This window comes from Stegodyphus dumicola, chromosome X1 (genome assembly GCF_044657685.1).
Source record: "Stegodyphus dumicola isolate Sdum_Otavi_A_Nest chromosome X1, ASM4465768v1".
NCBI lineage: Eukaryota > Metazoa > Arthropoda > Arachnida > Araneae > Eresidae > Stegodyphus > Stegodyphus dumicola.
The window spans coordinates 182,825,807-182,841,510 of NC_140780.1; the positions used below are offsets into that span (position 1 = coordinate 182,825,807).

General features: G+C 34.6%; 1 protein-coding gene across 8 annotated transcripts in view; it reads right to left on the reverse strand.

Moving 5' to 3' along the window:
- Positions 1-15,704, reverse strand: part of LOC118194175 (programmed cell death protein 6-like) — an 89,180-nt gene that overhangs the window by 38,226 nt on the left and 35,250 nt on the right. For all 8 annotated transcript variants that reach the window (XM_085808364.1, XM_085808362.1, XM_035365376.2 and 5 more), the window contains exons 3-4: positions 12,061-12,122; positions 9,763-9,807 (exon numbers count right to left, since the gene is read on the reverse strand). In XM_085808364.1, the coding sequence (XP_085664490.1) occupies positions 9,763-9,807; positions 12,061-12,122 (107 nt within the window). The remainder of the gene's footprint in view (positions 1-9,762; positions 9,808-12,060; positions 12,123-15,704) is intronic.

Here is a 15,704-nt window from a genome sequence, read left to right on the forward strand (position 1 = left end):
CCATACCATGGAAGTTGGTGAAAGAATTAGAACTACACATATTTTCTGACGCTTCTCCTAAAGCTTTCAGAGCAGTTGCGTACTTCCGTTACGTGTCAAGTGATGATTGTATTTACACAAGTTTTATCACTGCGAAATCTAGAATCACACCGCTTAAAAAGTTGACATTACCGAGGCTTGAACTTATGGGAGCTGTTATTTCTTCTAGACTTTTCCAATATTTGAAAATAAATTTTTAATTTCCTGTGTCTAGGGTATATATGTGGACAGATTCCTTAATTGCTCTTCATTGGATTAAAGGGAAAGCTTCAAAATGGAAACCTTCTGTATCGAACCGTGTATCCGAAATCCAGTCTAGAACTGATCCTGCTGATTGGAATCACTGTAGTGGGCAGGATAATCCAGCAGATTTCGTATCTCGAGGAGCTACAGTGGAAAAGTTTATGTCCAGTTCGATTTGGATGCAAGGTCCAGAATGGCTTCGGTTGAAGAAAAGACTTTGGCCAAAAGGCTCTAATTATGAAATTTGTCTAGAGATTTCTCCAGAAGTATATTGCGAAAAAAGAAGTAAACTGGAAGAAGTATCGTCTTTTGTGTGCGAAGTGCAATCGAATTTGACACATTTAATGGATTTGAATAAATGTAGTAGTTTAAGAAAATTATACCGTGTTACAAGTTGGATACTACGATTTGTACACAACCTTAAATTTAAAACTAAACGATGTGGTGAACTAAGCACTGAAGAACTTAACAAGGCTGAAATTATCTGGACAAAAACTGTTCAAAGTGAAGCTTTTGCGGAAGAGCTGTCCTCTTTGAGACAGGGTAAAACAATTTCTAAGACTTCCTCTATTCTAGAACTGAATCCCTTTCTTAATAATGACGGGATAATGCATGTTGGTGGAAGACTTCAGAAGTCAAGACTTTCTTACCTTCAAAGACACCCAATTATTATGCCCTCAAAACATCACTTTGTGAATTTATTAGTGTGGGATGCACACAGCAAAGTGTTTCACGGTGGAATTTCTGAAACTTTGATAGAAATACGCGAAAGATACTGGATAATTAAAGGAAGACAAACTGTTAAAAATATCTTAAGAAAATGTATTCTGTGTAAACGATTTAATTCTTATCCTGGTGTGCAAGTTACTGATCCTTTACCAGTAAATAAAACAGAAGAATCACCTCCTTTTTCTGTAGTAGGTATAGATTTCGGTGGACCACTTTATACCAGTTTTAATGTCCGATTAATGACATTACTCAAACGATCATCTGATAATATGAGGAGATTGAGCACATTAAAATTCTACAGCAATGTTTTCTCTTTTTTTAATTTAATGCAATTCATCTAGCTGTATGTAAAAGAGGTTTTCAATTAATTAGAAAATTAAGCACTTTACATACTTAATAATAGAGAATCCTGCTCTGATGGCAGTGATATACTAGATATGCAAGTGATGCAGTTCAGAATTGATTATTCACTACTGCAGTCTTCAGTCAGTCAACGCAAGTCTTTTTAACCATACTGTATCAATATCAAGCAAATTTCAGCATATCTAAGCATAGCTTTCTTACCACAACTCAATTTTGCCACAATTAAAAATGTCAATTACTGCCAAAAAATTACTGTTGCTGCCATTTATAAAAATGCAGTCTTTAAGCATAAATTAAGTATGTGAAAGTACTTGCATATATAATTTTATAACCAAAGTTATCAAAAGCCTTTATATATAAGAATTAGTTTATAATTTAAAACTGTCTTTTGGAATACAAAAATTTCCTTCCTACCCTTACCACAAGTATCACTTTTGTTACTGACACATGAATAACATCATTCATATCCCTCTATCCACCCTTAAAAAGATCTAACAACACTATCATCACATTTATTATTGCCATGTGCAAAAAAGATAATTCTTTATATATGGTTTACCTCCCCTATATATATCTACTTCCGTACACAAACGTATGTGCACAATTTTTTTATTTATGTACATTAATAACATCATGAAAATGTTTATCAAAGATTGGCATCATATTAAAATGAAAACCTTGTACAATGCAAAGGATAGAAATATTAAAGTTTCAGAAAATTCTATTTTTTCCCTCCAGAAATATATCAAATTCAACGTGTAGCTTAATTATCTATAAAATTATTTACCGATAGGAAATTCCAGCTTATACGTTTTCTGCGAACCACTAGATTAATTATTTGAAGACGATAGAATAACGAGTATTTTTTACACAGATAAAAATATCTTCAAAATGTACAGTAAAATATCAATGTACTGAACCTCTCTACTCTATTGTAAAAAGAAATAAATACTACAGTCAAAAGTCTTTAATCCGGACTCGTCGGGACTTCGGCAATTCCGGATTATAGATCATCAATTTAAATCTGGTAAGATAGCATGCAGAAATTATAAAATTAAAAATATGAAACCGTAATTTATGAAATAAAGAGCAATTATGACCTAAAGGGTATCAAAATTTACAAAAAAAAAAAGCTTAATATTTATTTGTTTACTTTATTAAACATTTCTTTCAACGCACGCATGCGCAAAGCATATATTTCGCATAGTCAAAATTAGAAAATTGCAACCAGAAAACTATTTGATGTGTATTCGTGATATTTATAATGAGGAGGAATTTGATTTAAATCATATCAAAGACGGAGTACATCGAGATGAAATACTACATTAAGTAAGGAATTATAAGCTGAATAAAATAAAAACATCTGCCCTGAAGATAAGAATAGTGCTGACAGATCAACTTCCAGTTCATTGCGCGCCGCGACGGTAGCCCTAGTAGGGAAAAAAAGAGCTAGATTAACACTCCCACGTTAAAAAAAATAAAGAAAATGCTTGCACGGTAATTCTATTCTATTCCAAATGTAAATGTTCTAATACAGTATTTAATATTCCATTCTAAATGGAAATTTAATATTTAGTCAAAGCAACATCCCATCTAACACATTTGCCACAGCATTCTTGACATTCCTGGAAGAAATGGTGGAATGTTCATGTTAGTATTTCTCAAAGTCAGCACATTACATGCTTCTGGATCACTTCAACTGTCTGAGAACATTGAACTATTTTTATGAGAGAGGATAAAGGTGTCAGCAAGAGCAATCTGACAAATCTGGCGACTGTAGTGGGAGGTTCGGTTATTGTCAGTTAGAAATAAATGCAGTTAGTTGAGTTTAATGTTTACATTTTAATAAATGAATGCTAGACAACTTTGTCTCTTCATTCTAATATTACACTGCCCTCCAAATGTTAAGGAATACAGTCTATTCCGTTTAATCAGACCACATTGGAAAGCGATCGTTTTGGTCCTAATAACCGGCTGTTCCGATTACACGAACATGTCCTATGTTATAAGACGGGACATGCTATATGTAACAAACAGTAAATGTACACTTAAATCATATACTAAAAAGTAATTATGAACTTTATGGTGCGGTACACACGTATGGCAAACATACATGTACAAACAAGAAATACAGTCGAACTTTTTTTCATTGAGAAAATTAATTTAGAAACAAATTCTAAGAAACAATCTCCACGATACTCAACATGCGAAGCACAATAAAAACAATTTCTTACTAAGTTCCAGTCAACAATTGAAGAACTTATCCAATGTGATCTGACACGTTCTCTTGATGGATTGCACGTGAATGAAATCGCCACAAACATCTAACGCAGCAATGGGACTGCCTTCATTTCCCTCCTGCATGAAATACCGACGCAAAGTTTCAATGCATTTCTTCGCATGCTGTGTTATCACTTCACCAACTTATTAGCAGCATCATCATCATCCCTTCCAATGCTGTTGTGTATTTTGCTGCAACTCGAGCAACAATTGCAGTGTTGTAATCTTCATTTTCATCATAGCATTGAAGCTCGCTGTCAATGGATAGAAATTCTTCATAATTTTGTACCTGTTGAAGTTCCACATGTAAATCATCATTTTCACTTTCAATGAGCATGTCCACATCCATCTCCAAAACAAAGTGAGAAAAACAGTTCTGAATTGTCTCACTGATCACTTTTCGCCAGCTGTCGGCCACAAATGGAACCGCTCGTAAGATGTTGACCTTTACACTGACTTTGCTGGCTTTTGACGATGAGGTCAACAAACTTTCTTCAATTGCTTCAAGGATGTAATTAATCAACCATGCACGATAAAGGGTCTTCAAATTTTTTATGATGCCTATGTCCATTGACTGGACCAAAGCTGTGGTCATGAGAGGTAGAAATTCCAGTTGGACATTCATCAAGCATCTAAATGAAGATGTGCTGCACAATTGTCAAGAAGAACCAGCACTTTTCTCGACTGGCGTTGCAGCTCTCTGTCCCAATCCTTCAGCCATTCTTTAAAATGTTCTGAGGTCATCCACGCATTTCTGTTCACACGCTACACAACTGGTAAACTGTCCATCCTAAATCCTTTAAAACAGTAAGGCTTAGTGTTTTTTCCTATAACCAACAGCTTCATCAGCATTGTAGATGCCATCTGCTGAAAAATTTTCAAGAAAATTGGGCAGTTTTGTTGATTTCCATTTTTCAGCATCTGCACTATCAATACTTTCTTTTCCGCCATATGCTTTCTTGAATTTTATGTCATGTCTAGATTGCCATCGAGACAACCAACCATTCGTAGCTTTAAAGTCATTGTGGCCTAGCTTTTTAGCGAGTTCTTCTGCTTTGCACTTCAACATTGGGCTGCTTACTCACACAGATCGTTCCAGTAACAATGGCAAACCATTCATTAAGGGCCTCATCGACATCTGGGTCCTTGCCTTCACGCTTCTTTTTTTTGGAAGTTCCTCCTCGTCCTTCACATTGTACCCATTCTTCTCGCAGCTCATTCTCTTGTTTTATCATGCACGAAATTGTAGTCTTCGCCAATCCGGTTATTTCCACCAACCAACGCTGACTAGTGTTTCATGGTTGTTGCTTGACCTTATCCAGAAAACCAATTTTTTCAGCTAACATCAAGTGCCATCATGGCATTTTGGCAGGGAAGACAAGAGATGCACACAGTTCACTGACTAAAGTGGTCTGAATAAATCTTGGTGATTTGGGTTCAATATGTTGAGGTCAAGAGGGAAATAAAATGCTCGCCATTCAAAGCTTTGGCACTCAGATCATCCCAAAAAGGTGATGAAATGATAGCTTTCTCGTGTAAACTTTGATCATGATTTACAGGCGGGAATTCCTTTCAGGTGGAGCCGGACACGCTATTGTTCATTTCCTCGAAACTCGGAGGTGCAGGTCAAAGAAAGATAAAAGAAAATGGTGCGCGTGTTCACCTCCCACCAGTTTTCCTTTTGTCATGCACTTTAAGGAATCCCTGGCCTTTAATAAAGCATTTTCCTGGGGAGCCGCAGCTACAGATCCTCCCATATGTTGTGGACCATATGTACATCCGCTGTGAGCGGCCGACTTGTGGCTTGTTTGTTATTCCCTCTCACATTTTTTGGTCCGATTAAACAGAATTTTAGTCCAAATAAGTGAATAATATTAGGCTTATGTACATAGGATTTGTTTCGGTTCTATAGAATTTGGTCCAAAACAGTGGCTGGTCTGATTAAGCGGATTCGACTGTAGCATGTTTTTTTCGTCTAATTTCACAATGAAGCAACGTAGAACCAAGAAATTTACAGGACATGTTCACTAAACAGTTCTTTAATGAATGCTAGAGAGAATGTTTTTAAAGTTCAACACAAACATGAATTACAACAATTTGCACTCTTGGCAGAGAAATCCAGTCTTCGAGAAACAGTAGTATATCATTTTTTTTTAGGAAAAATGGAGTGGTAACATTACAAAAATGAGTTTTAATAATGAATGTGTCCACCCCAAACTGCAATACATTGGCGGCAGCGATGTTCCATGCTCTCAATTAAGTTGTCGGTTTGAGAAATGGGAATCAATGACCAGACACGGAGCAATCCTTGTTCAATCAACATCCAACAACCTTAGAGAACTTAAAAGCAGAAAATTGTCTCCAAACGTAGTCCCAAAAATGCTCTATTGGATTAAGGTCTGGAAATTGAGCTGGCCATTCCATCCGTTTCATGCTGTGACCCTTAAAATATTCTTCAGCAACACGAGCTCAGAGTGGTCGCGCATTCTCTCCATTAAAAGAAATCCAGGACCAATAGCAGCAGCATGTGGGCAGATGATCAAGGATCTCGTCTCGCTATCTCACACTGGTCAAAGTTTCTCCATGGAACACAAGCAGTGTGACCACCGAGAGAGATCCCAGCCCAAAGCATTATTTCACCACCTCTGTAACTGTGTCTTTCCATAATGTGAGACTGGTTGTATCTGGTGTGCTGTTTCCTCCAGATCAGCTGATGACCTGAATCACTCTCCAATATGAACTTGAACTCGTCAGTGAGAACAGATGCCCATTGCTGACTGGTCCAGGAGAGGTGTTATCTTGCCCAACATAAACGGCACCTCTGCATCCTTGGGTCAAAGGGACACAAACAACTGGTCCTCTTGCATACAGACCTGTATTGCGCAAGTGTAGTAGCTGCAGTAGCTGAGATTCTTGTTCCTGTTTGGCAATAAATGATCTGCCATGAGCTGAGGCACAGTAATGCTACTCCTCCTTTGGGCCGGAAGAGCTAAATAATGGTCTCACGCAGGTGGAACTCTAGGTCTACCTAGAACGTATCTTCTAGACACAGAATTCTCAGATGCAAACTGATTCCATAGTCAGTGGACCCCACCACGAGAGACATTGAGACATCTAGCAGCAGCAGCTTATGACATCCCCATTTTCATCCTTCCGATCGCCTGCCACCTCAACGAATCAGCAAACAATTTCTCCTCGACACTGATAGACTCTCATGGATATTGTCCACAAAACTGTAATAACAACTGAAGATCAAAACTTGTGAACAATAATTACATTTTTTGCATTTTTCTCCAACTCCTACATAAGTATTCATTTCTATAAAATAAAAGTGGTAGCTATTGTTTTTGCATATCTTTTTTTAAATTTCGTTACTGTCATGCATATGAACTGTGAATTTAAATGTTACTGGCATTTTTGTAATGGTGAACTTTAAAAAAAGTGCTGTTCCTTAATGTTTGGAGGGCAGTGTATTTCAAGACAATACCTTCCATTATACACTAAAGAGCTAAGACATTTAAGACCACTCACTCAATAACGAGGATAACACTAAAAAAGAACAGAAGATTCAACTTTAAATGAGTTAATTACTCTTCATATGCAATCGCCAAATAATGGTGAGAATAATCTCAAACACTTCTGATAAAATAGAATTGTTGAACCAAATTTAATTACTAATAAAATAAGTAGAACTTTTCATCCACATTCATTAACCCCCTCCCCCCCCCCCCGCACGCGTTCCTTCTCAAATAGATTCAAATATTACTGTAATGCTCAGTACACTGATGGAAATACAAAAACTGTTATTAGATAGACAAACAAACACTAAATATTCTCTTAATTACATTCAAAAATAATACTGCAAATTCAGTTAAATTTTTTTAAGGAAATGCCATTGACAATGCCTTTGAATGGCTCAAGAATGTTGAAGAATTTCAACATTGGCTCACTGGTCAGACAAACTAAAATTAACTGATGCTATTTCTAACCTCATTCAATTCACAAAAAAATTGTAACAAAGAAAAATTACATTGATTGGATTGCATGGAAAATTGCTTTCACCTCAAAATTTAAAAGGCTCATCAAAATGCTAGAATTTTTAGAACACCAAAGTGAACAAAAATTGAAGCACAGCAAAACATAAGTTGATTATGTTTACACAAAAGATGTCCTGATGGGGCAAACTCTCCTTCACTATTCCACAACCTTTCAATAACAATTGGTGACATTACAGAAAAATGACAAATTGCCTCAGCTACCCATAATTCTAACACTGTTGAGGAATTAATAGACAGGGCAACAGCATTTAACACAGTTCAAACTGCAAAACAAGAGAACAAGCAACATCAGTCGCTGAAATCTCAAATAAGATATTTTAATACGTGTGATGAGAAGCAACATAATCTGGCAAATGATGACATTGAAAGATGTTACTGGTAATCAGTGTGGATGTGAAGGCTATGTTTTTTTTATGTGCAGTTTACTGTCTCCACAATGAGGTTCACCAATAGCTCAACCAAAAAATATATCACAACAATTTCAAGAATCCAACAGCCACTGCTTCTAGCAGCTCAACCAGTTCTCCTAACACACTATGTGGCGGTCATGGATATTTCAAATAAGATCTAATACACATGATGAGCAACAATGTAAATATCTCACAACTGATGACAATTTTACTTGTAGGCAATGTGGATATGAAGGCCATGCCTCTTTTATGTGAACCTCAATGAGGTTCACCAACAGCCACAAACTATATCACACTAATTTCAAGAATCCAACAGCCACAAAAACAACTTGCTTCTGCCTTCCACTGGCACAACCAGTTCTACTAATAACACACTATGTGATGCCACCAGTTTTAACTTTTCAGATTCAAATGCAAACCAACTGCAACTCAACAACTGAAAGATCTATGCCCATAAATAAAATAATAATAATTCTGGAACTCATACAAATTAGGATACATTAATACCTAATGTTATTAATAATAGAATTGAAATACAAGCCATATGTGATCTATGTGTAGATGCACCGTTACTCAACTATCTCACATTTTAGTTGATGTTGTTATTCATTAGTAGATTGATGAAGAGTTTCAAGTTGTTGATCACGACACAGGTGTCACAGATGATACTTTTGGAAATGTATTGTCGCTCTGGATAAACAAGTATCAATAATTCTAATATGCTAAAAAATATTTTTTTACAAAAATTATTTCAATAAATGAGTATGCATTCTAGTAATTAAATCGAAAATTACAACAAATGTATTACATAATTAAACAAAATAATAAAAAATGTATATTCTATACAAATACAGTCAAAAGTCGTTAATTTGGACACACATAATCTGGAATGATCTATAATCCGGACATCAAAGCTACAAACTTTCTGCGCACGCCTGCGTAAGACCTTTACGGCTGCGCATAATACACTTACGCATGCGCGTTTAATGTATAACGGAAGATATAAGCTAAAATTATCTAATTATCTATTTCAGTTAATGTTGCAGATTGCATTGTTCCTTAATCTTCGAATTGGATCCTGCTTATCATTTTTTGCAGACTGTTAGAGCAATTTTATAAAAGTAAGCTTGAACTATCGATTATGTCAAAAAAGAATTTCCGACGCTGGAGCTCCCAAAGGATCTACAAAGCGAAAGTATGTTTTGATGTCCATCAAATAAAAAGTGGAATTGCTGCAAAAAAAATGGATAAAGGCATAATCACATAAAACGAAGCAACTTAAACAACTTACATTGAAAGAAATGTTTAATAAAGTAAACAAATAAATATTAAGCTTTTTTTTTGGGGGGGTAAATTTTCATACTCTTTAGATCATAATTGTTCTTTATTTCATAAATTACGGTTTCATATTTTTAATTTTATAATTTCTGCATGCCATCTTACCAGATTTAAACTGATGATCTATAATCCGGAAAAATCGATAATCCAGAACCGCCAAAGTCCCGACAAGTCCGGGTTAACGACTTTTGACTGTATATATATATATATATATATATATATATATAATTTAATTTAAATATAAATAAAATTAAACACAAAAACACAAAGTATATATCTAACAAGATATAAGAATGTCTTACCAATCATGAGTCTCACAGTTTCAGGATTGAAAGGCCGCCAGGTTCCTACATTTTAAGAATTTAACTATTAAAAAAAAATGCTCATATAGCATGAAATTATTTTCACAGCACAAAAAAACTTCACCTGTTATAATTATATAATAATATATTTATACTTATATTTTTCCCCACGAATAAAATAGTTAATAGCCTACATTTTTTCCACATATGTAAAATGATTCGATTAGTTTGACTATGTTACACATTCATACAAATATATCTACAGGCTGTATTTAAAAGTTACTACAGTTTTTATAAAGTCATAAAAGATAAATAAACTGCAATATGAGGACAAATTCTGCACTAACATGTCTGCTAAAAATTTGGAATTTCTTAAGACAATTTTTGTTTAAAATTCCATAGTGTTACATTCTTATCCCATTCTTGAATATTATTTAATGAATGTAAGCTTGCTAAACCAGCAATGAATTTCATGAAACAGTCCAAAAATTGTCGATTTTTTTAAATCACAGATTTTGGAAAAAATAATTGCATATTTAGATGAATAACATGCAAGAAATTATTTATATGTCAAAAATGGAGTACATATACACCAAAGAGCCATTACGTTATCATCACCCTCCATCTATAACAATGGGCTCGCCCAGAAACAAAACCACTGCACATGCGCCGCTGATGTTGGAATAATAAAGTGGCTATGCATTCTCTTCCAAACATAGGGCAACTAGCGACATAATTGAAAAGCAGCTGATTTATCAGATTTTGATGAATGTCAAATCATTATGATTCAGCGACTGAGAACATCAACATCAGAAACGCCACGTTTAGTGGGATGTTCATGTGCAGTTGTTGTGAGCACATATCGAAAGTGTGTATGGATGGTGAAATTACAAGTCGTTGGCCAGCAGTGTGTTGTCGATGGCACAATGATTCTAGAGGACAGCAGAGATTGTTACGCATTGTTCGCCGAAACCGAAGAGTTACAACAGCCGGAATCAACACTAACAACCACAGTGGTGACTCAAACAGTGTTTCTCTACACACTCTTCAGCAATCATCGCTGCGTATGGGCCTACACAGCTGGAGGCCAAAGCATGCAACTGTACTGATGGCACGTCATTTCTAACTGCAATGGGCAAAGAAACATCAGAATTGGACATTAGAAGACAGTTGCATGGTCAATGAATCACATTTTCTTGTCCATCACATCGACGGGCATGTTCTAATACGTCAATTTAACACGAAACCCTGGCTCCTGGATGCACAGTTGGACACAGACAAGTCGGTGGCGGGGATATTATGGTGTAGACAATGTTTTCATGGAGTACATTAGGATCCATAATCCCCATAGAATAATCCCTGATGTCTGTGCACTACATGAACTTTGCTGAAGACTAGTTCACCCATTCATGACAACAGTATTTCCAGCGGGGGATGGTGTTTACGAACAGGATAATGCATTATGTCATAAGAGTCAAATTGTCCGGGAAAACGTAATGTGAATTTATGACATATGTCCAGAGCTTTATCGGCAGGAATATGGTTGAACTGGTTTGGGAAGCAACAACATATTAAAGAGATTTTAGGTTTCATTGTTTTAAAAAATAAGTGCCCATAGAATGAGGTCACATGTGTACCAAAGCAATTGTAATGCGCGGAAGTGTCTAAGTGCCTATATTCACAATTAACATCAAACAAGGACCCCCTCCTCCACACACACACACTTCATGCAATGTGTCATTTATACAAAGTCAACATTTATACAAAGAATGGTCCGATTTTGATACTGAAAACACAGCACAACTAAACATTTAATTCTAATTTTTTTTTCAATTTTAACTATAAATTGCAATAGTTAAAACTTCATCAAAATTAATAGACAGCATCAGTTGGGATCAAAATTGATTAGGTTTTGTAATGTCACAGCTGAACAATTTTGAAAACTGTTAAACTGTATATAGTCAAGGCAAATGTATTTCACCAGTGAAATAATTAACACATAATTCCCAAATAACAACTTTGATCAGTCTATCAAATTTATGTTTACAAGATCAAATTCAGTATCCGTATTAGTTACTTGATCATTCAACAAATTAAAATCTTTCCTGAAATTAAACATAATATGAAGACAGAATGGTATTTGGCTGTAAATTTAGTTTGCTCCTTTCCCAGATTCCTGAGGAACAAGATAAAAAGTGCAAATTTCTTGTATTCAGGTTTGTGAAATTACATTTAAAATTTATATTTGTAAGCAAGAAAATTTTTCCATACAAACAAGTTTAAAATTATCATACATACCATTAGAAAGTGCAGACTGAAGCTCAGTTGCTGTTATAAAACCACTCCTATCTTTGTCAACACTGAAACCAGAAATTTTCATACATTATTCAGCCAAAAAATTGCAAATACAGTACAAAAATAACAAATAAAATACAAATACAGTACAAATAAAAGTACAAATACAATATAAAGGCAAAATCCGGACTCGTCGGGACTTCAGCAATTCCGTTTTTGGGATTTTTCTGGATATTAGATCATTAGTTTAAATCTAGTAAGATGGCATGTCGAAATTATAAAATTAAAAATACGAAATCGTGATTTATGAAATAATGAAGTATTTACGATCTAAGTTGCTCTGTTTTTGTGCTCATACTTTCTCTTTAATTCTGTAGAGAGACATAACCTCTTGTTCAGTTACATTGTTGAAGTCCTGTAAATGTTTCACTGATACTGTAACTGATCTAGAACCATACTACAGATTTCGCCATTCATTAACTGACTGATGATTGAGAAGCATTGTCATGACAATGAAAAACTTCTTTTATATCATCTTCATTTATTACTGCTTCTCCACATTTCTTTACAAAATCCATTAATTGGAAAATTTCACATTTGTTTTGCAATATCCAAAAACTTTAAAATTCGTGGCTATCATCATCAAATTTAGCTATCCTTCACTATACATATTTGGCTATGCATCATGAGCTTGGTGACTAACGACAAGTTGTCCTCTAACGTGCACTGAAACAATTAAGCCTGAATTATATTAGTTTAGTTATTAATTATACTTATTTCTATTTCTTGCACATGCTTAAGGCTTATTAGAGTTTTGAATATATAAATTCCTACATATACTTAAGCCTTATTGAAGGCCGGCGCTAGATATCTTACCGCCTGATGCAGTCTCTGAGGGCCCTAAATTCTGAGACTTTGTGCGGCCATACCAACCCTGGTGCTGGTTCTGGGTTTATGTGAATAAAAAATCAGTTATTCTTAATTCAAATAGTCCTAAATGTAATTTTTGAGTCTATGAGTATCATCAACAAAATCTACTTTTAGCATATGGAAAGAAATTTTTGGTAAATTTTTTCTCGTCAACATTTCTAACACATTTACCTAAATCTGTAATCATCGCCAAGCATAACGTCAACATAAAAGGTTACCATACTCTTTTATTATTCAATTACTAACATTAAAAAATTGCTTAGGCACCTCTACATGAGTCATTACTCAAGTTGTCATGTTTTGATAAACATGCGATGATGAAAGAAAAGTATAATAAATAATTATTCGCCAGGTTGGCGTCAGATCAATGATGTATCTATGTGGAATGTTTCTGTTTGAGATGTGCGCCAAAAAGCAGATACGCAGCCAGCAACAAACTAAATTACTGTATAAGGCATTTCTCCCACTTCCCTAGCATGCCTTCGTGATGTAACAGTAGCACACTGGGCCGGTATTCCAGAGGTCCGTGGTTCGATTCCCGGAGAAGGCGTTTGCTATTTTTCATCTTTTCTGCTTCCAATTAACCTAATGACTCTACAAGTGGCACCCAAACTAAAAGGGTTGTGGATGTTAATTCTCCGCACCCAGGATTTGGTGACTAGGTCCCCTAAAACCCTAGTCGTCCTTTAAAAAGGGGAGTATATAAGGTATTTTTCCCACTTCCCTAGCATGCCTTTGTGGTGTAACGGTAGCACACTGGCACGGTATTCTAAAAGTCCGTGGTTTGATTCACGTCGAAGGCATTTGCTATTTTTCATCTTTTCTGCTTCCAATTAACCTAATGACTCTACAACTGATCGTACAAATTTATGCTAAAACATTTTTTTCTTCAATAACAAGGTATTTTATTTAGTGTCAAATAAACATTAAGAATCAATACTCTCCAGATGTTTTATTATGTGTGGAGGGGAGAATCAAATGTGCATGCATAAAACCTAGGAGAAAAACATTGTTGGTTGTTTTGAGGTCTGGATTTTAGATCATTCTGGATAATGGACATCCGTATTTTGGACTTTGTACTGTATAAAATGAACATCTATTAATAATTAATTCAGCCCTTTCTTCTTTTAATCAACTCAACATTTTCTTTGAAATTCAAAATGCAATGTTTTGAAAATTTTTTAATTATAGACCCCCATCAGAAGTTTTATACCAAAATAAGATTTTCAATGATTTTAATGAGTTCCAACATTTTCTACAAATATTTTAATTAAAAAGCATAGTTGTTTTAACAACATTATTTACAAAACCTTAAAAAAATCAGATTAAGGTATCTTTACTAAACAGTTTGGTGAATTTTTAAAATTGATGACATACGTTTTGGAAAGAATGACTTAAGTACAGAAAGGTACTTTAAAATATTTTCTTCATACAACAGGAGCACAATACCACATCATTAGAAGATGGCTATATCTGGGAAGTTTATGAGCACCATTTAATTTACGGAGTTTAAAAGTAATGACAATACATATTGGATTCATCATGTGTTACTGAATAAACAAATCATTTGTGCACTAAACTAATGGGATAACAATATAGCTTAATTCATATATACCTGCAGTGGCATACGATTCTACAGTTTGACTGAAACACAAATTGAATTATATGCTATCAGATTATTTTAGACCACAGATAAATTTGTTAAAGATACTTTGTTTTTCTTGAAAGATTTTTCATATTAAAAATAATTATCCAAAATATAACAATATTTAATTCATTAAAAGTCAAATCAGTGTATTCATACTCTTTTTGGATGATTATACTTTTACAGTCTAATACAATCAAAAGTCGTTAATCCGGACTCGTCGGGACTTCGGCGATTCCGGATTATAGATCATCAGTTTAAATATGGTAAGATGGATGCAGAAATTACAAAATTAAAAATATGAAACCGTAATTTATGAAATAAAGAACAATTATGATCTAAAGGGTATCAAAATTTACAAAAAGAAAAAGCTTAATATTTATTTGTTTACTTTATTAAACATTTCTTTCAATGTAAGTTGTTTAAGTTGCTTCGTTTCATGTGATAATACTTTCTCTTTAATTCTATTAAAGATACATAATTTCTTGTTTAGTTACAAAGTTCCGCTGTTCAAGTCCTATAATTGCTGTGTCGAGAATACCGACTAATTTGTCAATCGAAATTTTTTCGTTTTCAATAAGCTCTGTGTCACTTTCTTCACTATCGAAAGCGAATTATAATGACGAGGTACTTGATTTAAATTATATCAAAGACGGAGTACATCGAGATGAAATACTACATTTAGTAAGGAATCATAAGCCAAATAAAATAAAAACATCTGTCCTGAAGATAAGGATAGTGCTGACAGATCAACTTCCAATTCATTGTGCACCGCGGCGCCCCCCCTCCCACCGCAGAGCAGCGTGAAATTGATAAACAGGTTTCAGATTTTAAAACATACTTTCGCTTTGTAGATCCTTTACATATTAGTAAATATATATCAGAAATTCTATTTGACATAATCAAAAGTTCAAGCTTACTAAATTGCTCTAACAGTCTGCAAAAAATAATAAGGCGGATCCAATTCGAAGATTAAGGAACAATGCAATCTGCAACATTAGCTGAATTAGATAATTTTAGCTTAGCTTATACCGTCCATTATACATTAAACGTGCATGCATAAACGTATTAC